The sequence below is a fragment of the Asterias amurensis genome, chromosome 13 (assembly GCF_032118995.1).
Source record: "Asterias amurensis chromosome 13, ASM3211899v1".
Classification (NCBI taxonomy): Eukaryota; Metazoa; Echinodermata; class Asteroidea; order Forcipulatida; family Asteriidae; genus Asterias; species Asterias amurensis.
In genome coordinates, this window is record NC_092660.1 from 13,498,610 (window position 1) to 13,524,478 (window position 25,869).

Sequence of the window (25,869 nt, forward strand, 5' to 3'; positions counted from 1 at the left end):
TTACTTCATGGACTTTATGCAGAGTCCGTGATTTTACTGATAACCAAGGTCATCCAGGGACACACTGATTGTAGCTCTAGTATATGCCCAGGGTAACATAACTACCAAAACAAATAATAATAATACGCCAAGGAACAATAACTGAACTCTAATTTTTGCTTTAATCTTACATGGGGTTGGTTGGATAGTGAAGTGATATTAGCATATTGGTGTTTTTTTTCAGGGTGGACAGTGGCTTTTTTCCAAAAAGTTTTACTACCAATATTAAAAACGTTTTTAATCTGAAACCTCTATCTTTACAAATTTACTAATTAATTAACTGAACTGTGTTAATGAAATTTTCTGTAGAATGATGCAGAAACAAAGACAACCTACATGATACACAAATGAAAACAAGACAGCTGTTATCAAATTACTATCAACAATATTTTGTTTTATTGACCTTCAATAAATATTTTACAATTTAAGGCTAATCCCTTTAAAAAACAAAATTAACCCTTCAACTGCATTATGACCAGGGAGCACAGCCTGAGAACATAAGTGTTTGATTTTTTACATGAAGAGAAAAAACCGAGGGCCTGCAAAAAAAAACGCAGGACAGGAGGAACAAAGGAACCAACCCACATTTCATTTCACATGTGCCATCCAGGATTTGAACCAGGGCGCAGCCACATTGGTCACAAGTAAGAGCTTTACACACAAAGCAACCATGCCAAAGATAATCTTTGTCCAAAAGACTTGTGGTCAAGCCAGTCCCTTCCCTTCAACCCCCCCCCCCTTTGCCCCCCTATTAGTTGTTTACCCATTGTTTTTTTTCTGCATGCTTTCTAACCCCATTCATGTATTTCCACTTCACTGCTCATGTTTCACTTAGTTACCTGTTCATGTTTGTTGTGTTGTCATTAAGCCTTCGAGAAAGACTCTGCTAGGGTTGAAACGTCAGGCCATTAAATATTTTTTCCAAAGACTTAAGTTAGATGATGTGTGTTCACAAACCACTTATGTGGCTGAATTTAAAGCCAGCTCTCGTGGAAGCCTACGATTGTAAAAGATCTGACTTCCAAAGGAATGTCATAGTCCTATTTAAAAATAGGGGAGCACCCCCTCCCAAAATGATTCCTCATTACGTTGTCTTGATGAATATTGTGAATCCAACTCCTCCGACACTTGTCAGCGAATGGCCTACAGTTAAAGCCTTTGATTCTACAAATTTTTCACAAGAAATGTCACAGTCCCATTTAAAAATAAGGGAGCACCCCCTCTCAAAATAATTCCTCATAATGTTGTCTTGCTGAGGTTTGTGAATCCCACTCCGACACACGTCAGGAGGACTTTGTCCCCGCCCACTCTCTGGCCCTCTTCTCCATCCTCCGCCGCATCATCGTCTTGATTGGATTGCTGTGACTCCATCTTGAACATCACCTGGAAGAAATCTCTCATGTGTCGAAGAAACTGGATCCTACACAAGGAGAACAATTGTATTCAAACAAAAGGCCGTCATGTTTGCGTAGTGGTATCTTTCCTTGACTTGCACCTCTAGGACCCCAGGTCGAATCCCAGCGAGGCACTATGTGGATCGGGTTTTCAGACTGTACCTGACTGTATGGGTTTCGCCTGGAATAAATCTCTTGGGTTTTAAAACTGAAACTTCCTTCTTTGTCTTCTCTCCAAGTTGTTCTTGGCTATTAATAGTGATTAAGTTCACTTTTTTGAGGGGCTTCAATGGGCTTCAAAACCAAAATTAGTAATGAAATTAAATGAAATGAAAAAAAAGCCTTTAAGAAAGTTTGCCTTTTGTACCAATCTTTTCATTTGTGGATTGTTCTCCATCTCATTTTGGAGGTGGGGGGACCAAGGGTCTTGAGCTCTTACTCATCTTTTGCTTATTAAATAAATAATTTTTTCTGCTTGAAAGCTTTAAGAAAGTGTGCCCAGGAGAAAAACAAAATTACACAGTCATCTTAGGTGGGATTCTAACCCTTGATCGCCCATATTCTCCAGCAGGTATCTCAGTGATACTTACGTATGTGGTGAGAGCGGTCCAGTCAATAATTTGGAGACATCTGATTGGCCAAGAGCCATGAATAATAACGCTAAGCTCTGATGCCTTGAATCAACACATCCTCCCTGGAACCCAAAAAACAAAATTGAAACAAGAACAAGATTAATAAAATTTGACTAATTGGCACTTTCAAACTCTGTAAATCTGTGTTGATGTGGAGATGTTTAGTGGTAAATTTAAGTTCATGCATATTTTTAACTTGATTTTGAACTCCTAACAGTGTGCATTTTTTGATTGGGCACTTTACAATTTCGTATTATTATTGTTCAGTCAAATACCAAAAACTTATAAACTTATAACCACAGTGATGGATTTAGAGCGAGCCTACACTCACTTATTTCCACTGACTGAAAAAAAACAATTCATTGAAAGAAAAACATATAATATTCTTATTTTTACAATGGGTTAAAAACAATTTTCTTTTACTTTACCTTATACCTTATACTTGTGAATACCTGTGAGGGCAGGGATGGCTGTTGTAAATGATTTAGCTATAGTAGCACCCATCTTAGCTCCCTGGGGAGTATAATTGTATAATAACAGGCTGTATACTCCCCAGTCTTGAGTTAGGACGAGTTACTCGTACTAACTTAGGACTAGCCATACGTTTTTTTTAATGTTTTTTATATCTCCTAGGACTAGTCCTAAGTTAGGACTCCTAACTCTTTGTGAAATCGACTGGGGTAATGATATGTTGGAGTGTTTTGAGAATCTCTTTGGGTGTGAAAAGCACAATATATTACCGATTATTTATATTAAAACCGATTATTATTAACTCACTCTGTAGATTTCTTCCATGAGGAGCATCGCCGTCTCCTTGCCGAGGTCTTCGGGAATCGTTGGTGTTTGACCCTTCTGATTCGATGACAGCTCTGCACTCAGGAAAGCGCCCTCTGTTGTTTCAGCGACTAATGACAAACCAAATCCTGGTGACCTGAAAATCAAAGATTATATAAGATAAAGATACACAAAATGTTGGAAACCGAGTGTTCCTGCTAATCATGCCAGCAAGATTGTCTAGCTGCTACAGTGTCTGTGAGCAATTCAAAACAGCAGCTTGATTTCAACAAAAGTGGTTGAGAGAATTTCAACTTGGGAAAATTGAAAACTCAGCACTTCAATTGGCCTGAAGTCAAACATAAAGCTGTTTAGTGTTTGAGTTTTTGTGTGAGGTGCTTGCAAATGCTTTTATGTCAGAGAGATAAAGAATTACAGGCAGGTACAATAATGGTTACTGATTACAGAAGTACTGGTATGATACTCTCCAAATAGAAAGTAATTATCTCCTAACATTATCTGATTTAAAAAAAACAATTGATAAAGAAGACTTGACGATTTACATGGTGGAAAGACAATAAATATAAGAAAATTTGCATGTCTTGTCTTACTTTCCTGACTGTGCTCCCTTGACGTGGTCTGTGTAGATGTAGATGTCTGGAAGGAATTGATTGAGAACACTGCGAGCAGCGTCAACTATTCTGTTAGCAACAGCCGGCGAAACACGCATCGCATATCTTGAATATCACAGTCAAGGAAATGTCAACAACAAAAAATTGTAATTTTCAGTTTTCTTAATCTTCCGTAAGGGGTCTGAGTACTTTTTGTAGGACAAAAAACACAATGTCCACAGATTTACATTAAACTTATACAGTTTGAAGATAATGATGGTAGAAAGCTTCCCTGAAAGTATTACTTGCTAAGGTGCTGTAGTTTTTAAGAAATGAGTATAACAATGTCATGACATTGTTTTACTCATTTCTCAAAAATGAGAGATGAAACATTTTGAAAAGGATACGCTACTCCCCGTATTCTTTTGATTTTCCCTGGTCTGATGAACTGAAGTGGTCGGAGTGTTTTCTTTGAAGGACATTTAAAGACCACTTCACCGCCTCCACCAGGGGGTGCTCCTCTTCTAGTTATCTGGATTTGAAAACAAATATTTCACTTATCAGATGGGCAAGTTACTTGGTTCTTTTATCAAGTACAAAATTTTACCTACATATACATAATGGTATACGCCTGTATTACAGGCGTTTATTCCTTTCTGGCCATTACAGATTTTGCTGATATTTATACGGGTAACAAAATCAGAAATCAGAAAAAAATCATAAACTATTGGTTACTTTTAAAATAAATTGCCTTTATGAGAACTTGTGAATCAAACCTTTAAGATTAAAAAGCAAATATATTTAATATTTCTGTTATAAAACAAGTCTTGTCTAAATATTTTCTAATGTACAATAATCATTACAACATTATTACAAATAGTCAGCAAACCTGCTTCAAAAAGTACCAGGTATTACAAAAATGAAATACAAATTTAACCAAAAACAGAAGGAAAAATAAATCCGGTTTGTACCTTAAGCTCCAGACCCTCATCAATGTAGAACTTCCTAAGTATTGGGAAGGATGCTGTTTTTATAACGTCAACCTGATTATAAAATAGAAAAACATAGTGCACTCATGGTCATCAGTCAACAAAAAAGACATTGTAGGTAATGAAAATTGAGTCGAGATGGAACGCGCAAGTACCATGGCCCAAATTCAGTTGGTACATGTAGGTCGCATAATTGGCTTGCACAAGTTTGAAACTTGAAAGAGATAGCTCGAAGCTTAAGCAAGCAATTGAAAAATTTGGGTAAGTAGATACAAATTCAACAAAGAGTCGAGGCCAACAGAAGCTAATAACTGTCAGACTGAGTCTTAACTGTTAAAAATTTTGGAGTGTTTTTAAAGGATTTGGGAACTCTTTTCTTTGTATCACAAAACACAATGTCCACAGATTTACTTTTGAAGATAATGATAGTGTTTTTCATGACATTGTTTTACTCATTTCTCAAAAACTACAGCACCTCAGCAAGTAACATTTTCAGGGAAGCTTTCTACTATCATTATCTTCAAACTGTGTAAGTTTAGTGTAAATCTGTAGACATTGTGTTTTTTGTCCTACAAAAAGTACATAGATCCTTTAATGGAAAGGTATTGATGAATGGGAATAAAAGAGTCGGGACTCAGTCTCAAACAGCCATTTAGAACCTTGCAGGATCATGGCCGTGCAATAAAGGACCTCCCCTTCAGCTTGAGCTAGGTCCGTTACTACGCAGCTATGACCCCCAAACCCCACGCCACCCCTCCCCCCCCCCACTGGTTTTAAATGGCCGTTTAAGACTTTGTCACCACTCTTTTATTCCCTTGAAAACATAATGGATGATATGGATATGGAATGGTGAGACAGTAGAGTTCCTTTCTTCTCTAAAGTGAATACCACGTCCAAGTTTCATAAAGCTGTCAGCAAAAAATACTGCTTTCTTTGCTAAGCAAAATATGAGTGGGACACCAGTCACAACTATGTAAACTTAATGGAATGTGGCTGGTAACCTGTGTTTTAATAGCTAAGAAAGGCTTGGCAGGTTTTTTGTGCTTACAGCCTTTATGAAATTGGGCCCAGGCAGAATGACGGAAACCTACCGATGGATCCACTTGATCATTAGTGATGCCTCGGAGTACAGCTTTGATTGGTTTCTTCATGAAGGGGGCCAGCTGTATCAGGGCCTCCAGGTAGTAGCCTATAGCTCTCTGTGTGTTGCAGTCATGCTCAATGGTTCCCCCACTCAATAGCCCCGGTTGATACAAGACGCTGGTACCTGTGTGGGTGAACAGAGAAAGCCATCGTTAAGAAATAATAAGAAATAAGAAAATAATAAATAAGAAATAACTGACTCAACGAATCTAAACATTAATGGTGCCATGCTTTATTGATCATATTGGGGAAACTCTTTTCAGAATTTGTTTTCAAAATTTCAGCGATAGAGTTGACAGAGGGTGAGGACATAGCCAAAAGTAAAATGTTAGCCCATCTTCTGTGTCCAACAGCAGTGCATTTCCATCATTCATCCGTTTCCATCTTGTTTCAACATCAGCCATCACAGCCAGTGGATGAGAGGGAACCTTCATATGATTGATTAATATATTTGTTATTTATCATGCGTTGTTTTGTACTTTACAGTTGATTGAATCAACTATAAATTAAAAGTTTCATGCAATACCTGTTTCATTGACTTCAATGCGAGATCCGTTGGTGACTCTATCCAACAGTCTGATGAAACTTGCCTCAAAATCTGTTATATAAAATGCAAAAAAATTGATACATTTAGCGCTGTCAAAATTATAAATTTTTGGATAACTTTGCGTATGGCGCCACCACTTTTTCATTTATTTTTACAAAAAGGGATATCTCATTGAGGTAAATTAGATACTAATAGTAAATAGCATTACTATAAATATTTCATATTGAATGAAGTGATGGTTCCAAACAGAAACTTTTCCAAATTATTATTTGATTAATAATTCATAATTTAGACCGACAAAAACAAATGTAATAGATGACTTTAAAAGCAGTGGACACTATTGGTAATTACTCAAAATAATTATTAGCATAAAACCTTTCTTGGTGACGAGTAATAGGGAGAGGTTGATGGTATAAAACATTGTGAGAAACGGCACCCTCTGAAGTGCCATAGTTTTCGAGAAAGAAGTAATTTTCCACGAATTTGATTTCGAGACCTCAGATTTAGAACTTGAGGTCTCGAAATCAGCCATCTAAACGCACACACCTTCGTGTGACAAGGGTGTTTTTTTCTTTCATTTATATCTCACAAGTTCGATGACCGATTGAGCTCAAATTTTCGCAGGTTCATTATTTTATGCATATGTGTAGATACGGATTTCCGTAGATACACCAACTGTGGAGGCTAGTTTTTGACAATTACCAATAGTGTCCACGGCCTTTAAATTTTATAATAATTGCCACTACATTTTTTTACATACAATAACAAAGATCAACCTGACAACAACAGTTGAACGGTCCCCTTACTCCAAAGGTTTGAAGGCGCTCGATCAAAGTTGTGTGACAGACTGTATCAAAAGCCGAGGAAACATCAAGCAAAACCAGAGCCGTCAGGTTACCGTTGTCCATCTGCCGTAGTATATGGTCTGTCAAACTCACAAGAAGGGTTTCAACACTGTGATTGCTCCTATATGCAGACTGGTGACTATCTAGTATGTTGTTATCAGACAGATGCTCTGTGAGCCTGGAGAATGCAGCCCTCTCCATAACCTTGGAGAGGAAAGGGAGATTTGATACCGGTCGATAGTTGTGCAATGAGTTGATGTCCAAGCCATTCTTCTTCAACACAGGTCGGACATTAGCGTGCTTCAGAGTATTGGGGAATTGTCCACTTTGAAAGCTGGAATTTATTATGTTGGTGATGGCTGGAACCATAACTGGCAAACATTTCTTAAGCAGATGGGTAGGCAATGGATCAAGGTCGCAAGACTTAGTGGGAGATTTATTGATGATCAACCGGACCTCAGTAGATGTGATTGGGCGTAGATTGTCCAGAGCTACTGCTGTGACCGGGGTTGAAGAGTGGACAGCTTCTCCTCTCTGTTTATCTAGGCTAGTACAAATCGCTTCCACTTTGCTCCGATAAAACTGACTGAATCTGTTCGAGAGTTGCTGTTTGCTTATGTGATCAGGCAAGGGTGTGTCGGACTTGCGATTCAAGAGATTATTTGTTATTGAAAACAATTTCCTTGAGTCACCACAGCAGTCGTCCACGAGGTTATTGTAGTAGGAGATCTTAGCTGATCGTATGAGAGACTGGACCTTCTGACGTTGAGAAATATAGAGTTGACGATGGATTTCAAGATTTGATGAACGCCATTGTCTTTCCTTTTGTTTACGAATTCTTTTCTCCCGTGCTATCTCACCATTGTACCACTGTGTATTCGTTCTGATTCTTAAAGTTCTCGTGGTTAAAGGAGCATGATGGTTTAGGACTTCTGTGATACTTGAGTTGTATTTGGTAACCGCAGTGTCAGGTTCATCCGTACTGCAGCTGTCAACCAAGGATTTCTGCTCCAGATCACGGATGAAACACAGAGGATCTATCGCACCCACATTCCTTGAAGATAGTTTCTTCAAGTTTGCTCTTGGTTTGGTGAGGTTGAAGTTGCAGACAATAGCCGAGTGATCTGATATTCCCGCAACAACTTGGGGATCAAAAATGCTGTCACTACCAGATTGCCGGGTCAGCAATAGGTCAAGAGTATGACCATGTATATGTGTTGGCTCACAGATATGCTGTTGCAGGCCATAAGATGCCAATAAGTCTGTGAAGGATGCTGATTTGGAAATCGGTGGATCCAAATGAATATTAAAATCACCGGAGATTACTAGTGACCCAGTAGAGAACAAACACCCGTCAAGGAAGTCAGAAAACTCATCCAAGAATAGGCTAAATGGACAGCTGGGACCGGGAGTATAGTGTAGTGTATTGGTGTACTTTACAATCCACTTTGAAACAACACTCATGAGTAAGTTGATTTATTGAATCAGACATACTGGAAACAGGGAACACACACATGACACACGACGACCACCGACCACGTGTCGTCTAATTCATGAATTTAAGACTTTTATTGATTATTATGCTACATTCACTCAAAACAAATACTTACCACGTAATCCTGGATCGTCATCTTTGGCTCTAATTTTAGTAATCCGGACTGACTTCCCGCTCAAAGTGGCTAAAACGAGTCTTTGGCGGAAAAAATTGCAACCCTCGTATTTCAGCGTGGACGCCGCCATCTTTAAAAGCAGTTCAAATTTTCAATAGAGGGCGCTTGTCCAAAGTTTGTTTTCAGATAAAAGTGAAGCAGACGACACACCAAACAGAGCACGTGCGCGACAATAACATTCACACCATCGTTATACCATTTTACATGAGTCTCTTTTTTAGCACTCAACCATGTCATCAGAAGATGAAGTTCTTCCTTGGACTTTGTCCAGATTATGTGAGGAACTGTCGACCCCAGAATCAACAATTGAATTCTGTAAGAAACGGGGTCTTATTGCAGAAAAACCATCCTGTCGATATTGTAGACATCTAATGTCTTGGTCAGTGAAAAAGGAACACAAGGTCGGATTCTCTTGGAGATGTCTTCATCGAGGATGCCGCAAGAGAACGCGCAATTGCAGCATTCGACACGGCAGTTGGTTTACAGCCTCTAAGAAATCTCTACGAAGAGTCTTGTTGATGACCTACTGCTGGGCTGCAGGACTGTCAAGTGAATCAACAATAAGGGAAATTTGTTTTAAAGATGGCGATACGATGAGAAGTAAAACTGTAGACTGGTGGTTTGAGAAATGTCGTAAAGTTTGTCTTCATGTTGTCCAGAAAGAGAAAATCGTGGCAAAAGGATCAACAAACGTAGCTGACAAATCCAAGATTGATCTTGCCGAGGTCCAATGGCGTCTTCACAATGAAGGCAAAGATAGCTTTGACCAGATCCTCTGCGACATTTTACTGTTGCATAAGCCCCAAAAGCGTTTTTAAGCCCACTGCCTGGATCAGCCCTCCTCATCCATGATTCTCCCCCCTGCCCAGGTGACTCAACCCATCCCCCCCCCCTCCCCCACCATCACCACACAAGGCTTCTGATTTACACAGAAGCCACCAAACAAATCAAAGACAAGAAATGCAAACTCCAGAAACTGAACAAACGCAACCCCAGAAACTGAACAAATCAAAATCATGCAGTACATGGGGTTGGAGATTGACATCCTGTCTACCCCATTTAAGGACAAAAAAATATCAATTTCTTCAAAAAGAAACCCAGCATGACCAAACAACATTTGGTCTGGAATTTTCACCTGTGAGAGGTCAAGATCATTCATTGTAAAGGTCACTTCCAATGGATGGTTTTAAAGTCTACGGAAAACCTCTGTGAGGCACCCATGAAAATCCAGGGCAACAGGGGCAAAAACCTCGATGACCAGGCCTGCAGCACTGTGTTTAATTTACTGTTAAATTGATTTTGCACAAGAAACTTCATACTTAGAGCCTATACATTTCTTTCATTCAATATTTGATTTATTGTAACATTCCATTCCTGAGAGAAATTCTTTCTTTAAAGCAACCTTTCCTTTAATTTTACTTCAAAATTCATAATTATTTAAGATTGATGATTAAATATTAATAATTTATAATCAACTTTAATAACATTGCATTGTAAGGCCGCACAGTACCTGTGCAAAGATGAGCTAATTACTTTTTTGTTAATTCCCACTTCCAAATTTGCACTTGGGCTACAAGGTTACTTATTAGAAGTAACTTACAAATACTTTTTCTAGAAAAGAAAACTGTTTAAATTCTAATAATTTCCAAATTTGAAAACTCAAAGGTAACCTACCAAACAGTTGTCAAAACAACGTGTAAAATCAGTATAATTGGTTGTTGTTTACTTGCTACTAGTTTATAAGCAAAATCATTTAGAAAAGTATACAAAAGTTTAAAGCCATTGGACCCTTTCGGTACAGAAAAAAAAAAAAAAGTTCACAGATTTACAAATAATTTACAGGGTTTACAGAAGGTAATGGTGAAAGACTTCTCTGGAAATAATAGTCCATGAAATGCTTTACTTTTTGAGAAAACAGTAAAACAATATAAATTCTCGTTAACGAGAATTACGGATTTGTTATAAACACATGTCATGACACGGCGAAACGCGCGAAAACAGGAGTGGGTTTTCCCGTTATTTTCTCCCGACTCCGATGTCCGATTGAGCCTAAATTTCCACAGGATTGTTATTTTATATATAAGTTGTGATACCCGAAGTGTGGGACTTGGACAATACTGTTTACCGAAAGTGTATAATGGCTTTAAGTTGAATACAATGCCTAATTCTTTGAGAAAGCACAGTATTTGATCCAAGACATCGAATCTGTCCAAGCTTAGAAAGGCAGTGGGTACTAACCCGATTTCAGGGCATATTCTGATCAGCATTCAAACGGACACCACAGCAATTTCAATTATTTTCAACAAACTAAGATTAGAACAAAAGGTGCGATGCATTAAGAAATCAGATGCTTTACATTTATGTTGTAATATTTTGTGCATTGTTTACAGTAAACAGTCTATTTGATAAAAAGATTATTTATTATTTACCCATACATAGTAAGCAGTGTGGTTTAACAAGATAATTTATTTTAAAAGCCTCATTTAGTTCACATAATATTTTAACAAACTTCTTTGATTGCCAAATTTGCTACAAATTATTGTACAAGTTATTCAAATTATCATTATTTTTGACACACAATTAAAGTCAAAAGTAATTGGTACAAGAAGGCAGTAAAGGGATACATTTAGAAAATGTTCACATTTTAGGAAATACTTCACATTTAGTTGAAATGTAACATAACTTGTAACAATAATTTGAACTTTCAGTCTTATTTTGTTGAAGGGTCTATGTAACTTTTGTAGGACAAAAAAAACACAATGTCCACAGATTTACACTAAACTTACACAGTTTGAAGATAATGATAGTAGAAAGCTTCCCTGAAAATATTATGTGCTGAGGTGCTGTAGTTTTTGGGAAATGAGTAAAACAATGTCATGAAAATAATTTTTCGTCTCATGAGACGAAAATTATTTTAATCATTTACAAACGTATTTTCATGACATTGTTTTACTCATTTCTCAAAAACTACAGCACCTCAGTAAGTAATATTTGAAGAGAAGCTTTCCACTTTCCACTACCTGAGAGTAACTGGAATTAATTTCTATCCAAAATCTAGTTGCTTCCAATTTGTTATACCAAATAGCGCCAATCAACAAGATTACTTAAAGCCATTGGACTCTTTCGGAACAGAAAAAAAATTAAAAGTTCACAGATATACAAATAACTCACAGGGTTTACTACAGAAGGTAATGGTGAAAGACTTCTCTTGAAATATTATTCCATGAAATGCGTTACTTTTTGAGAAAACATTAAAACAATATAAATTCTCGATATCGAGAGTTACGGATTTATTTTAAACACATGACACGGCGAAACGTGCGGAAACAAGGGTGGGTTTTCCCATTATTTTCTCCTGACTCTGATGACCAATTGAGCCTAAATTTTCACAGGTTTGTTATTTTATATATAAGTTGTGATACACAAAGTGTGGGCCTTGGACAATACTGTTTACCGAAAGTGTCCAATGGCTTTAATTAAACAAACCCTTTAAAAAAATCTTCAATATTTGTACAAGGCAGTAGAACCTGGTTGTATACTTTATAAATTATTTCTTTGTTGTTTTGTTTACCTTATGTTAAATTTCAGAAGAATTAAAAGTATTGATTTCAATTATTTGGGCAGCAAGGTTTTGATTTGAATAAAGTGGAATAAAGTGTCCAGTGCGCCATCAAAATCTGACACTACCTTAAAGGAACACGTTGCCTTGGATCGGTCGAGTTGGTCTTGAAAACGTCCTGTAACCGTTTGTTATAACATTGATATGGTTAGAACGATGTTGTAAAAGTAGAATACAATGATCTACACAAATATGCCTCGAAATTGCGTGGTTTTCGTTTAACCTCGTCGACAAACACGGTCGACCATTTATGGGAGTCAAAACTTTGACTCCCATAAATGGCCGACCGTGTTAGTTCGCGACGTAAAATGAAAACCGTGCAATTTTGAGTGAAACTTGTGTGGATCATCACATTCTACTTTTAAAATATCTTTCTAACCATATGCATTTCATAACAAACTGTTTCAAACGCTTTTCATCTGATCCAAGGCAACGTGTTCCTTTAATGTCATCTGTGGGATGTTGCTTTATTATTACAACAAAACTATAAAAACGGAGCTCCCACAAATGGTGATACATGAGTGATGACAGAACAGGGCTTTTTGCAGATCTTTCTGAAGTAAAAAGCACTGGAGAAGGCCATTCAAAATGATTCTTGACTTTGTGTACAATTGATTTCTGTTGAGTATCAGGTGAACTCAATTTCCATATTGATTGAAAACATTTTTATTGAATATTAGAAAAGATCACTTGTTGCCAATTTCATTCAAGGAACTGAGTCTTTAATACTGACCAGGCAAGTAATTGCACCCGATATCATTCAAATTAATTAATCCACAAACAGCTTAAATCAAAATGTTGTTTGCGGTCCGAGCTGGTCATGTCATACTCAATAACAAAATAATTGATTACCCACAAACAAATGCGATGATTTCTACTCTTTACTGTAGCAGTAGTCAAGCTTCTGGAGATCCTGGGTGCAGGCAGTAGGTTTGGGTCCTTGGTACGTCTTGCAGACCAACTTCTTGAGGTTATTCGTCGCTTCATTTTCAATCTGCTCTGTGTGAACCTTCAGAAAGAAAATAAGAGTGAGGATGAGATGAGACACTTCGGAACACTAGGTGGCAGTAGACTCATCAGGGAAATGTCCATTGCCAACAGAGTATTGAGCATGTGCTCACTTACAAAAGAAAACAATGTTTTCACTGGTTAAGTCCCCTGCAGTCGATTTCACAAAATGCTAAGATTAATCCTATCTCAAGTTAGGACGAGTAACTTGTCCTAAATTAGGATTAATCGTAATGTTTATGTAGTAGGGGTAGAAAATTCTTTGTGTTGTTATTCAAGTTAATTAGTTCCAGGTTCTAGTTAATTGCCCTTTCCTGTTTACATTGTCCCTTCAGCTGTTTTATTGCACCCCTGTACATGTAGTTTGTTATTTCTTAGAAGTCTTTTGTTACATGTTTGTAAACAGTTCTTAATCCTTTGGTAGTGAAGTCACCCATCCAGTGCATTGTATATAATTATAATCAGATAGCAGCCTGGCAGCGCAGGGAGCACATGTGTTCTAGCTCTCTTCTTCAAGTTTTGTTTTTCTTCACCATGTAATTTTGCCATCTTCAAGTGTATTTTCTGCTATTCTGGACTCGGTTTCCTAAAGCCATTTTGATTTTAATTTGTAACTTTTCTTTGGCACTGTGTTTGGGTTTTAGTTTTACTCTAGTTTAGTTTTGGTTTTTGAGTCTCAGTTAGATATCTTGGTTTAGGTTTGACTGGTTTAATTTAAGGTTTATAAGGAAGAAAGTTTAGATCCTGAGTTTGGTCTAGAGGTTTTTATTGTTTAATACTGCTTTTGTTGATTGATTTATAGTCAATAAAGCTATTTTTTATTTTTGTTGTTGAGAAACCTACATTTTGAGTCACTGTTCCTATTTTTTGCATCTCCTCGCGTCTTAGCCCTATCCGATCTTGGTTTCTCTCATTTGTTCAAGCGAGTGCCCCCATAGTTAGCATTTTTATTTAGTTTTATTCATTCTTTTTCTAAGTGTACCCTTTTTCCGGGTTACATTTACATGTTACAGTGCAAGGCTGTGACTCGTCTTAAGTTTAATCCTAAGTTAGGAAGAGTTTGGTGAAATCGTTGACTGCGCACATTACAACCCAAAACATCTTTAATTGATCCCACCTTAATACAAATTAATTTTCAAATTGTAAAAAATGAAGTGAATATTACTAAATGCATAGCATGTCCCTTCGTGGTTGACCCTGCATGGTCATAAATGTATAGGGCCATTCATCAGTTTTTGTCAACAAAATGCAGAATTGTAGGAATTTGGTTAAACAAGGATGCAATAAAATACTTTCAAGAGTGAAAGTTTCAACGGAATACTCAGACCTACCAAGTCTCACGCATTAGGCGTGAGACTCAATCATTTGGGCTCTGTCTCACCCTCACACGCACAGCAACCATTTTTCTCACGCATTGGGGCCAGAACGAGGGAATTTTTTTTTTTTTTTTAAGAATCTCACGCATAGCTGGCCTCTGGACTAGGCATCTCTGAATACTGGAAATGGCAACAACTTTTTAAAGTAACACACAACTTCTTACTCCATTCGGCTCATCAAACTCGATTCAAGTGTGGAAGTGTTAAACAAAAATTAGATGGCCCCAAACTTACCCCATTTAGTGTCACCCATGGTACATAGGTATGTTTTGGACTCAATGCGTCTGTCTTAAGCGCCATCTGATGTTCAAGAGCGTTACCTTCTGGGCCCGTTGCACACGTTGAGACTTGATCGTAGTTTACGTTGTTCTTCATCATGCACTTTGAGTGGTGATGAACAAGCAAAAAAAAAGAAAATTGGGGGGGGTTGAACAAAGAATTGACTAAAGTGGGATCCGAACCAACGACCTCCGGATTAACGTGCCGGCGCTCTACCAACTGAGCAATCTAGCCCTATATTGGCGGTTTCCCTATAGATCAAGATGAAGGACACTGCCAATATAGGGCTAGATAGCTCAGTTGGTAGAGCGGCGGCACGTTAATCCGGAGGTCAGTGGTTTGAATCTCTAGTCAATTCTTTGTTCAACCCCAAAACTCATTTACAAATTTACCCAGTCAGTTTCCCTTGTGGTTTGTATTGATAAGCAAAAAAGAAAACAGTTAGGTAAAAGGTGTTTCATGAAGCTTGTTACAAGCACAAAACATGCTAAGCACAGAATATTATTGCTAAGCAGAAACAGGTTTTAACAGCTCAAATTACACTATCTTTGCATTGTTGTGGCTGGTGCCCCACTAAACTTTTGCTCAGCAGTTTATTTCAGCTTAACAGCTTTATGAAAACGGGCCCCTAACATGATTTTAGGGGATGGGTACACAGGGTCTGATCCTCTCCCTGCTCTCTCTCCCTCATCATGATCGTCCAGTTGCTTTTTTGTAACTAGTTTTTTGGGGACCTGTTGAAAGTCCTGGATCTACTGCTCAATGGTTGGGTTCAATTAAGCCGCAACTATTCTCTGCTTCTATTGTGTTCTCTAAATGTGAAAAGTAAATATTTGTTTTCTGGTGAAGTAAATTTGAATGTACCTATTCATAGTACCTGATTGGTCAAGAGGCGATTATAAGTACCTTGGACAGTTTAACCATATTGGTCGAGAGGAGATCAGGTGGCCATGCTTAAACATGTGATATGAACACGGTGAGGAGTGTTTAAACTAGAGCGCACAAATTTCATGGCACAGTTTAAGTTTCAAACTTTTGTGTATTAGTTTAAAAATAAGGCGTGTAAGCTCGCACTTAATTTGGTTGCAGACTTTCAGTGCTCATGGTGCTTGTAGCCCTTCCAGCCTGTAGCATTCCCTACATACCATAGAGTAAGAACTAGAAGGCGCACTGGCCTATATATATGCAACGTCATGCGCGCAGGCGGCCATTTTCTAAGTTGACAAAACAGGCATCCCACAGCAGGTGTTTGTGCAGCCATTTTGTAAGTTGACACAACAGCATCACGTATAGCGTTCAATAATCACAGTCTCCAATGTGTACTTCATATTCAACGCGCGTACAGAATTGTGCGCGTGTCTCTTTGCAGTCCCGTCGCGTTTGTGCAAGCAACATCACCAATGCGCCCTCTGGTTCTTATTATAACTCTATGCTACAGACCAGTTTATGGTTTTTCTTATGCTTCTAGCTGAAATTCTTGTCACGCCTCTTGGGCATGATCTGCAATTCATGTGTTTACCATTTGCCATTATACAAATACTACTTGGCACAGATTCAAACTTTGTGTGCTTGATGTACCAACTTATGCCTATTTTTAATGTTATTGTTAAAACTTATTCACAAGTCCTTTGTGCATGATCTGAATTTATGTGTTTACCACTGCCAATAAACCTTTTAAACAAGCAGATCGTTCAAATAAAAGAAATATTATAACAGTGTTTTAACTTTGTAACCTTTGTAGTTTGCACCAAGGCATTTATAACACAACAAACACACTGATAAAAACTCGTAGCCATACAGTACTTGATCATCTGATTTAAAATAAAAAATAGTATGCAATGCATAGCACTTTGTCACACCCGATGTCATCTCAAAGTGGTCATACCATATGTACTTTTTTCTATAATGTATGCAGAGGTTTGAACTATGAGACCCATTTATTAACATAGCACAGTGTCACTGTTAACAGGGTGCTGTGGCATCATGTGGCATAATCTGCAGCTACAGTTGAAATGTCATAATTGCTGTTTCATTATAGTTTTTTTCCACAAGGGAAACACAAACTTTCCTAATCTAAACAAGCTAACCATTGCATCAGGAGAAGACTGGATAAAGAAAACACAATGAAAAACCAATCTACATAATGCCCTGGCAGAAATTTGAACCAGGGTCCTAGAGGTAGAAGGCAAGAAAAAAAAAATACTTAACCAACCCTGACCACCCCAAAGGATTAAACAAAGAAGTTGTTTGAAACCAAATTGTATGGAGTGATCACTGTACATTACAAAACAAATCCTAATTTCTTTTACAGCAAAACAAACAATCCAAAAGCTAAACTACAACATTCTTTTCCCATTTTGCTAACCCAGTAGCCAAAAGGTCAAACCTCAAAGTAATAACATTTTCAACCCAATAAAAAAAAGGACTTTGATGACAACAATGGCATTTCTATACTCTATTTATACTGGGTCAAGGACTCCAGTGAGGTCAGCAAACATCAAACAATGGTTTTTCTTCCTGTGTGTTTTCTTTATCCAGTCTTTTCCTAATGCAATGATTATCTCGTTTAAATGATGGGCTATTTTTGCTTCCCTTGTGATATTTGTATTGGTCTTGATTAAAAAGTGTTGTGTAATCTTAAAATTATGTCATAATAAAATTTTCCAAATGAAAGGACCATAAATTCACCCTCTCTTTCCCTAACCTTTTAGTGTTATTGACTTCAGAGGAGTCAACACAAATTCTATTTTGTGCATCCCTGTGGATATATATGATGTTCTTCCTCTGTCACTGTAGTTAAGAACCTTCCTTAGACTTTGTACAAAAACTTCCTTGCGGAGCACCCCAGCCTTTACAATTTTCCTTTTGAGATCTTTGTGTTCCCTTTTCTGTTTTTTCCTCGGTCTCCTTAAACAGGTAGTGAATGTGAAATCAACTGCAACAACGTTTTTAAAGGCAGTGGACACTATTGGTAATTACTCAAACTAATTATTAGCATAAAAACTTACTTGGTAACAAGTAATGGGGAGCTGTTGATAGTATAAAACATTGTGAGAAACGGCTCCCTCTGAAGTGACGTAGTTTTCGAGAAAGAAGTATTTTTCAGCAAATTTGATTTAAAGACCAGATTTAGAATTTGAGGTCTTGAAATCAAGCCTCGGAAAGCACACAACTTCGTGTGATAAGGTGTTTTTTCTTTCATTATTATCTCGCAACTTCGACGACCAAATGAGCTCAAATTTTCACAGGTTTTGTTATTTTATGCATATGTTGAGATACACCAAGTGAGAAGACTGGTCTTTGACAATTACCAATAGTGTCCAGGGTCTTTAAAAATAGTTTTTCAAAACTCTCACCTCCTTTGCATGCGGCACAGGCGTCCCAGATTTCTCCATGCAGTAGATTGTGTCAAACGCAGTGGAAAAGTCTACGTAGTGAAGGATACAGACTTCAAGAAGGTTGCCTTGACATTCTTGCTCCCCGTGTTGACAATCGTAAGACCATCCCGTGGAATTTTTAGTCTCCTGGTATGAACATTAAAATGCAGTGTTAACAAATTTGTTTTAACCATTGCAGTGACCCATGCCGAATAAAGGTAGGGTCATAGATTGGTATATACTCAACAAATGAAAGACATAAGACAGTAGAAACCTCCTTGAATTACAAGAAGAATGCAGCTGTTGAAAATATACTATTTTTGAGAACAGATTCCCTTCAAAGGAATACAGCTTGGAAAGTTTTACACCCCCCAAAAAAATCAATCTGGGAATTGATTCATTCATCAATCATTTTTTACATTTCTGAGGGTTGGTGTCCGCTCATGAATGCTAGCTAAACACGGATGGATTTGAAGTTCTAGTGAAAATAATACTCTGACAGTTTTTGGTTGTTTTCTAAAGAAGTGGACAATGTAGTCAGCTGAAACTTTCACAAGTGACTTTCCTTGTATCTTTCTTTGTAATTTTGCCTGTAATTCAAAAAACGCCCATAGTGACCACAATCTACTGCAAAATCTGGCCTACTTTCTCCAAACAAAAGAGGTCAAAGTCAATGACCTGAATTAACAATTTCCAATGTTTCCCATGTGTCTAGGTTTCAAAAAAAATAAAAAAATTCTGTTTTATATTTTAAAAAAAATTACTTTCCCAAGAAAAAGTCAACAATAAAACCGTGTCTGGTAATATGGTGAAGATTACACAGATTTAATGATCTCAAAAAAGGTTAAAATGAATGACATTACAAGTATTTAATACATGGCACTATTACACTCAGATTCCAAAACAACTAAAACGAACCTGAGCATTTCCATAAGGGACAAGTGTCACATTCATTATGCTGCTGAGCTCAGTCCATGTTGGATAAAGCTGACCGGTGATAAACGCTTGACATCCTGGGCAGTAAGATTCAAAGTACAGGGTGATATTCACTGATGGTGCGTTATTGACCATAGGTTGTTGCCAGTCGACACATTGCTTCTCCACCTGGAAACAAAAACAAAACCTTGTTTGATTTCTAAGTTTTGAATTATGCTTTAATTTTTTATTTCATTTTTTTAAAGATACTGACTGGCATGTTCCTATTCATTTATGACCATAAATAGTTACACAACTGGGAAACTTTCCGTATCCTGCCATCACTTTTTCACTCATTTTTACAAAGAGGAATAATTCATATAAAAAAAATAATCATATTGAGCTAATTAGGTTTTGTTTATATTTCATATGAATTATAAAAAGTGGTGGCAGAATTCAGAAAGTTTCTGACTGTTTTTGTTATATTGTTTACTGTTTGTTTTAACCATGGAGTATCGATATTTAGGGAAAGAAGATTTCAAAGTAAACACAAATGGCATTAGCATTTATAACTTTAAGTTTAACTTGTTTCCCTAGAATAGAGACTAGACTTTCTACACAGACTTGGTTTCATAATCATATACAAAGTAAAAGAAACTATAGGCTAAGCTTTTATAAATTTTAAAACTTAAGGTTGAGACCGAGAGAGTTCCAACTTTTCCAACACAAAACAGTCTCACTCAGGCCACGGCACATAGTATCATAGTCATCTGTCATAAAATCAAAATAATATAAAAATGGTTGAATTCCCCAAACAAATTTACAAAAACATTTAAAAAAAACTTACGTGACACGCTTTCGATATTTCAACCGAACTGCACCACAAATGTGGAGGGAAATGGCAAGGTGTTGCTGACAAAACTGCAGAACATCCAAACACTGCTAAAAAGCAAATCGACAAAACAGATCGGGAAACCATTTTTGTGAGAGAAAAAATCTTTACGAACAAAGGAACAATCGACCACCAACTGCTGCTTCTGTTCTGTGTGATTGCAATTTCTGTTTTGCCGGCTAATGTTTTTGTGTGGTCAGGTGACCAGTGCTGGCTTTTATCACGTGATACACTGTCATATGAGAAATTCCCATCAGCAGTGATATGAATAATCATAAAAAATTAATGACCCTTGACCTGAGTAAGGCAAAAACGTAAACACGCAATGCACGTGCGGCGCCATGATGAATGAGCGAATAATTTGTGTCCAACATGAAGCATGTGGAAGAGTGTAAAACTGACTGCCAACCGCCAATATATGTTGACGTCATGACAGTGGAGAAGCTGCAGAAGTCACTGGAGAATGTCCTTGATCCTTTAGGATTTGAAGTGCATCCATTCAAGGTAAAAATGTTGTAATTTACAAAAGTGATTTACAATGTAAATCACTTTTGTATTTAACTTTTTCATTCAAACAATCAATGACAATGTTGAATGTCCAATTGAGCTCCATCAACTCGAGTCCAAAACTACCTCCATGGACCAAGTAACACCCTCTCTCTCACCCGTTGCGTTTATACCAGTTTTTGGTTTCTGCAACGAATAGATACAGACAAAATGAATTACATGCATTCTATTTCTAGTCGTTGTATAGCAAACAAGGCCAAGGGGTTTATATCAATGCATAGCTCTGTCATTCTGTGGTTGTTAAAATGCATATACCTTTTTTACATGGTTAATACTAAAATAGTGTTTTTGTAATGCTAGATTAGCACAATTCGACCTAAGCAAGCAGGCATTTTTGTCAAGAGAACTACAAAAAAACTACTACTCTAACTGACATCACAAATGGCTAATGTCTGCCTACTCCTAGAATGGAGGTGCGTTCCGCTTTTGTCTCCACGCACCAGATACAAAAACCTATTGGAAACCTGTTGCCCTTCACATTTATGCACATGTCTACAGTTTTTCTCCCAAAGGTGGCATATCTCAGGATGAATGTAGGGTTTACGATTATCATGTTAGTTACAATAATTGTAAAGCTCCTGCGAGGATCGAGGGCTTCGATTCGATTCGACCCTCGCTGGAGCTTTACAATTTCATACAATTATTGTAACTAGTGATTGTCGTCTAAACAGCTAAAGGCCAGTTTATAGTTTGTCCATGATTGAAACTTGGCATGCAATCATAAAAAAACGTTTAAAAACGGCAATAATAATATGTCAGTCTGTCATCTTTGATCTTGTTATTTGATCTGATATTCCTTTTTTCCGGTTACAGATTGGTTGGTACAATGAGAAAGTCCAGACGTCATTTCATCTATCGTACCACGAAGACACAGTTGCCTTTTGTGTGATCAGTATTCCGTCCATGTTTGAGAAAGCCTTTAAACCTTACGTCCAGTCTCTCAAGGTGTTAGGTAGCAGGGATCCATTGGATGACTGTGTCGGCAAGCAGTATCAACGTCTGAAAGAGGTTGGGCAAATTTTACTTTGGGATCTTTTCAAAAGTCGTGCAATCTAGGCACGGAAGAATGCTCCGTAGGCATATGTGCGCAATCCAGGCAACTGCCAGAAAGTTCACCTGGATTGCAACATTGTGCTGAAAACTACGGGAACATTCCTACCCTAAAAAATGCGCGTTAGCTTTTTGAACATTCCAATGGAATATTCCAACAGGCCTATGAAGTTTTGCCCCCTGAACCGGACGGTTAATGCCAAAGTTAGATTTTGATTGGCTAAATAATAATAATAATAATAAGACTTGTAATACACACATGTCCACCCTGCTGGGTGTTGAAGGTGCAGATGGGTTGACCAGTCAGGGTTGGGTTACACCTATTAACCAATGGGAGATAGTTTTACTGGGTAAAAGCTTTTTTGGTAAAGAGTTGGTTAGCATCACTTTGGCACAACATTTCTGTTGCCAATAAACCTGACCGTCATGGTAGAACTGTTTGTCTATTGCCAAATTTTGTCTGAATTTTCTGTTTGAATAATGAATGCAAAGAATACAAAATTGTTAAATGCAGCGCCACAATACAGCTTGTCTAAACATTTTAAAGTGTTAAACTTTGCCCTTTCTCCCTTCCTTTGCTTTAGTCCCTACCAGAGCACAGAATAGTAACAATTCAAGACTACGAGTTGCATCCTAACAGACGACCCAAGATTCTTGTGCAGACAGTCGGCCATGTGTCGGGTGGGGCGTATTACTATCAAAGATCAGACATGAAGCAGGACCCGTGGGGACAGAAGGTAAAGGATCATTGTTGTGTGGACGAAAGGAATGGGATATAGTTACCTACAGTATTACCTAAGCTCTACAAATTTATCCGGTTCCAAAGTAGGGACTGGAATATAACCCCCCCCCCCCCATGGGATTTAAACATGCGTACTTGGTAATGCAATGGGTCAATTTCACAAAATGTTGAAAGCTGTGTTCACATTGGATGCATTTTATCTAAATTTTACCAATTTACCAATTGGAATGTTACCTGTGGTCTCTTTGCAATATTTTATGCAGTGCAAACAGGGTTTAAAGAGGCAGTGTTTGTGATCACAGCAAGTCTGTGTCCAGACATTCAATTCTGAACTCTCACCCAGTCACTGCACATGCGCACATGATAATAATGATGGCGCTCTTTAAAGATTTTGTTTGTGATGTTATGGTTAATGTGCACGCGCGCGTAGTAACTCGTTGAGAGTTCTGGCTTTTATGTCCAGCCACAAGCAGACTATGATCCCGATGACAGTGCCCCTTTTAAGTTTAATTTCTTTCATTCAATTTTATGTTGTTGTGACTATTTGTTTGCGTAACTTCACAACCAGGGCCCAATTTCATAAACTGCCTAAAGGCAGTGGACACTATTGGTAATTACTCAATAATTATTAGCATAAAACTTTACTTGGTTACGAGTAATGGAGAGCTGTTGATAGTATACAACATTGTGAGAAACGGCACTCTCTGAAGTAACATAGTTTACGTGAAAGAAGTAATTTTCCACAAATTTTGATTTAGAGACCTCAGAATTAGATTTTGAGGTCTCAAAATCAAGCATCTGAAAGCACACAACTTCGTATGACAAGGGTGTTATCTCGCAACTTCGACCACCAATTGAGCTCAAATTTTCACAGGTTAGTTATTTTATGCATATGTTGAGATACACTAAGTGAGAAGACTGGTCTGTGACAACTACCATTAGTGTCCAGTGTCTTTAAACACAACAACTAGCAAAGCACAACAGAAATGTGCCTACAAGCCAAAATGTCACTTCTCATGTACGATCTGTGACTGGTATCCTGCTAATTTTTTACCAAGTAGAAAACTATTTTGTGTGCTTAAGTAGCTCTATGAAATTGCCACAGCAGCTTACAGACTATTAGTTTTGGTTTTTACCCATACACCGATGTGTGTTAGCACTGTATACTCAGTACTTTCCCCGAGTCCTGTGAAAAAATATCACAGACATGTTACTCGGGTGGGATTCTAACCCACGACCCTTGCAATTCTAGAGCAGTGTCTTACCAACTAGACTACTGAGGTTGCCCGGTAGCTAGAAGCAGTTCGAATCCTATGTTTTGGCAGCGGGTATCGCAATGAAAGAATATTAATTTTGGTTTTTACCCAGCTTACAGACTGATTGTTTTTTGTTTTGTCATCACTTCGCAGAAAATATTTGGGGTAAGCATCCACCCGAGGTACGGAGGGTGGTTTGCCTTCCGTGGTGTTCTCATCTTCCCGGACATCCGGTCCTCAGATCTCCCAAAACGAGAACCTCCGAACGTGATTCAAACGGACGAGGCACTGAGGGACCTTCTTGAAAAATTCAACGACCACTGGCAGGATAATTCTTACAGGGATTGCATCAAGGTCGAAGACCGTTATTCAGTGGAACAGGTTGAATATTTTGGCACGTTGCCGGCAGAGAGAGGGAAACTTCTTGGACTGAGCACCGAGAAAACGACAGATGAGAAAAACGATCGATTTCATTAGGTCCTCTTTTATTTTTATTTATGTTTTTTTTTTTTAAGAATGGTGTGTTTTGAAGGTTATATTTATTTTTATTCTTGCTTCCAAGAAGTAGTTAAAGCACGTGGACAACATGAGTTATTGTCAAAGACCAGTATCCACGCTTTATGTGATCCAACATAAACATGAAATAACAAACCTGTGGAAAACTTTTAAGCTCAAAAGGGTGATTTGAACCACAAGAAGAAAAACTTTCCAAAAAAAGATTTTCCACTGTTTTTAAACATTAGGTTTTTGACTTGTGAGATCAAACTGAAATGTTTTATCCATTTCTCAAAAACTAGAGTATTGCTCTGCCTGTAAAATCTCCTTTGAGAGTATTTTTGTCAGATTGTTTTTTTATAAATCTATTTATTTTCCCCTTGCTTTGTCCTTTTATTATGTTTTAGCAACTTGCCATTTTAACGCTGTTTTCACTTCACTTATTAGGAAATTGAGTTAAAATCAGTTATTAAAGATAAAAGAGTCTCAAAGTAATACTGATCAGTGTTGAAGGTAACATCTTCACACAGTTAGAAAAACATGAACAAAAATCAAATAATTGATATCAGACCAATTGTGTTATCTGTAATTATTCATTACAAAGAGTTGTAATTTATCCAATAATCATCTGCAGTAAATCTTTGTTTTTCCATAAATGAAATTCATTGTTACACATGAATTATATAAATATTTCTATGTCTGGATTTCTTTCAAGGTATCTTTGTGATGAATACTAATACCACACAGTTTAGATTAACTTCTCATTACATAAATAACCATAACCTAGACTTGTAAAAAAACTACTCCCCTCTTGTTTTGCTTCATTCCTTAGCTGCAGCCTGAAACCAGGCCCCAGTTAAGCAGTTCCACGAAAAGCAGGAAATATTGCTTCACACTTTTCTGCTTAGCAAAAAGGAGCAAGATCAATTAATCTTGCACCGTATCCCCCAGGACATTGACTCCATGAATTTTCTTTCTCGCGCTCTTCGATGTTCCAGGTAGAAGGTGCTGTTAGCGATGATGTCATTTTTCTACCTCTGAGGTACTGTTTCAAGTAGGAGCAAGAAACCAGTCGTAAATTGTAAATGTGGCATGGTATTCTGGCTGGTAACCTTAAACACAATTGTGTTTTGCTTTGCTACTTTTTGTGCTTAAGTATATAGCTCAATGAAATTCAGCCCTGAGCTGAACCCTGTCAAAGTCCCAGAGCTGCTTATAAAACACAAAAAGAAGCCAAGTACAACAAATTTATGCTTACAAGAAGGTTACCAGCCAAAATATCGTGTCATGTAACATCTGTGACTGGTATCCTTCTTAATTTTTGCTAAGCAGAAAGTTAGTAAGCAATAATTTCTTCATAAGTAGTCCTTTGAAACTGGGCCCCATAGGACCAGGGTACTACTAGTGTCATTGGGGACCATTCAAGGAAGTAAAATGTTAAAGTGGTATACTAAATAAGTTGGTTTCCTCGCCAAGAAACCTGGGGACTGTTAAAATAAGATGAGGAAAAACCAGAATCTTTGCATGTTTAATTTCATATTTTGCCAAGGAATAAAGCAATGCACCGTTGCACATTTCTTAACGAAAGCCAGTCATCTCACCCACCTAGCAAACTTACCCCAACATTATGAACAGATCTGATAAATAAT

General features: G+C 37.6%; 3 protein-coding genes across 3 annotated transcripts; 1 reads left to right on the forward strand and 2 right to left on the reverse strand.

The window, feature by feature from the left end:
* Positions 1 to 432: 432 nt before the first annotated feature.
* Positions 433 to 8,716, reverse strand: LOC139945855 (RNA 3'-terminal phosphate cyclase-like protein). The gene is made up of 9 exons (XM_071943346.1): positions 8,585 to 8,716; positions 6,109 to 6,180; positions 5,531 to 5,706; positions 4,422 to 4,493; positions 3,858 to 3,982; positions 3,451 to 3,576; positions 2,843 to 2,996; positions 2,024 to 2,127; positions 433 to 1,459 (listed from the first exon to the last, which is right to left on the reverse strand). The coding sequence occupies exons 1-9, from the start codon at positions 8,712 to 8,714 to the stop codon at positions 1,276 to 1,278; spliced, it is 1,143 nt and encodes a 380-aa protein (XP_071799447.1). The 5' UTR covers positions 8,715 to 8,716; the 3' UTR covers positions 433 to 1,275.
* A 2,159-nt stretch (positions 8,717 to 10,875) lies between these two features.
* Positions 10,876 to 20,299, reverse strand: LOC139945857 (gamma-interferon-inducible lysosomal thiol reductase-like). Its single transcript, XM_071943349.1, has 5 exons — positions 20,066 to 20,299; positions 19,222 to 19,407; positions 18,283 to 18,450; positions 14,882 to 15,028; positions 10,876 to 13,272 (listed from the first exon to the last, which is right to left on the reverse strand). Exons 1-5 carry the CDS (start codon positions 20,195 to 20,197, stop codon positions 13,138 to 13,140), a joined length of 768 nt encoding a protein of 255 aa, XP_071799450.1. The 5' UTR covers positions 20,198 to 20,299; the 3' UTR covers positions 10,876 to 13,137.
* A 124-nt stretch (positions 20,300 to 20,423) lies between these two features.
* Positions 20,424 to 25,736, forward strand: LOC139945856 (cyanocobalamin reductase / alkylcobalamin dealkylase-like). The gene is made up of 4 exons (XM_071943347.1): positions 20,424 to 20,614; positions 21,491 to 21,685; positions 22,312 to 22,464; positions 23,879 to 25,736. Exons 1-4 carry the CDS (start codon positions 20,483 to 20,485, stop codon positions 24,200 to 24,202), a joined length of 804 nt encoding a protein of 267 aa, XP_071799448.1. The 5' UTR covers positions 20,424 to 20,482; the 3' UTR covers positions 24,203 to 25,736.
* Positions 25,737 to 25,869: the final 133 nt, after the last annotated feature.

Bases quoted from the DNA above. Each gene is read 5' to 3' on its own strand.
- LOC139945855 (XM_071943346.1), bottom strand. From the start codon at position 8,714: ATGGCGGCGTCCACGCTGAAATACGAGGGTTGCAATTTTTTCCGCCAA. The intron at 4,494-5,530 runs GTAGGTTTCCGT...TTTTATAATCAG, and splicing joins ATGATCAAGTGGATCCATCG to GTTGACGTTATAAAAACAGC. The intron at 3,983-4,421 runs GTACAAACCGGA...TTTCAAATCCAG, and splicing joins ATGAGGGTCTGGAGCTTAAG to ATAACTAGAAGAGGAGCACC.
- LOC139945857 (XM_071943349.1), bottom strand. From the start codon at position 20,197: ATGGTTTCCCGATCTGTTTTGTCGATTTGCTTTTTAGCAGTGTTTGGA. The intron at 19,408-20,065 runs GTAAGTTTTTTT...TTTTGTTTCCAG, and splicing joins AAATATCGAAAGCGTGTCAC to GTGGAGAAGCAATGTGTCGA. The intron at 13,273-14,881 runs GTAAGTTTGGGG...TTCTTTCTGAAG, and splicing joins CATGGGTGACACTAAATGGG to GTTCACACAGAGCAGATTGA.
- LOC139945856 (XM_071943347.1), top strand. From the start codon at position 20,483: ATGAAGCATGTGGAAGAGTGTAAAACTGACTGCCAACCGCCAATATAT. The intron at 20,615-21,490 runs GTAAAAATGTTG...TTCCGGTTACAG, and splicing joins TTGAAGTGCATCCATTCAAG to ATTGGTTGGTACAATGAGAA. The intron at 21,686-22,311 runs GTTGGGCAAATT...CCTTTGCTTTAG, and splicing joins AGTATCAACGTCTGAAAGAG to TCCCTACCAGAGCACAGAAT.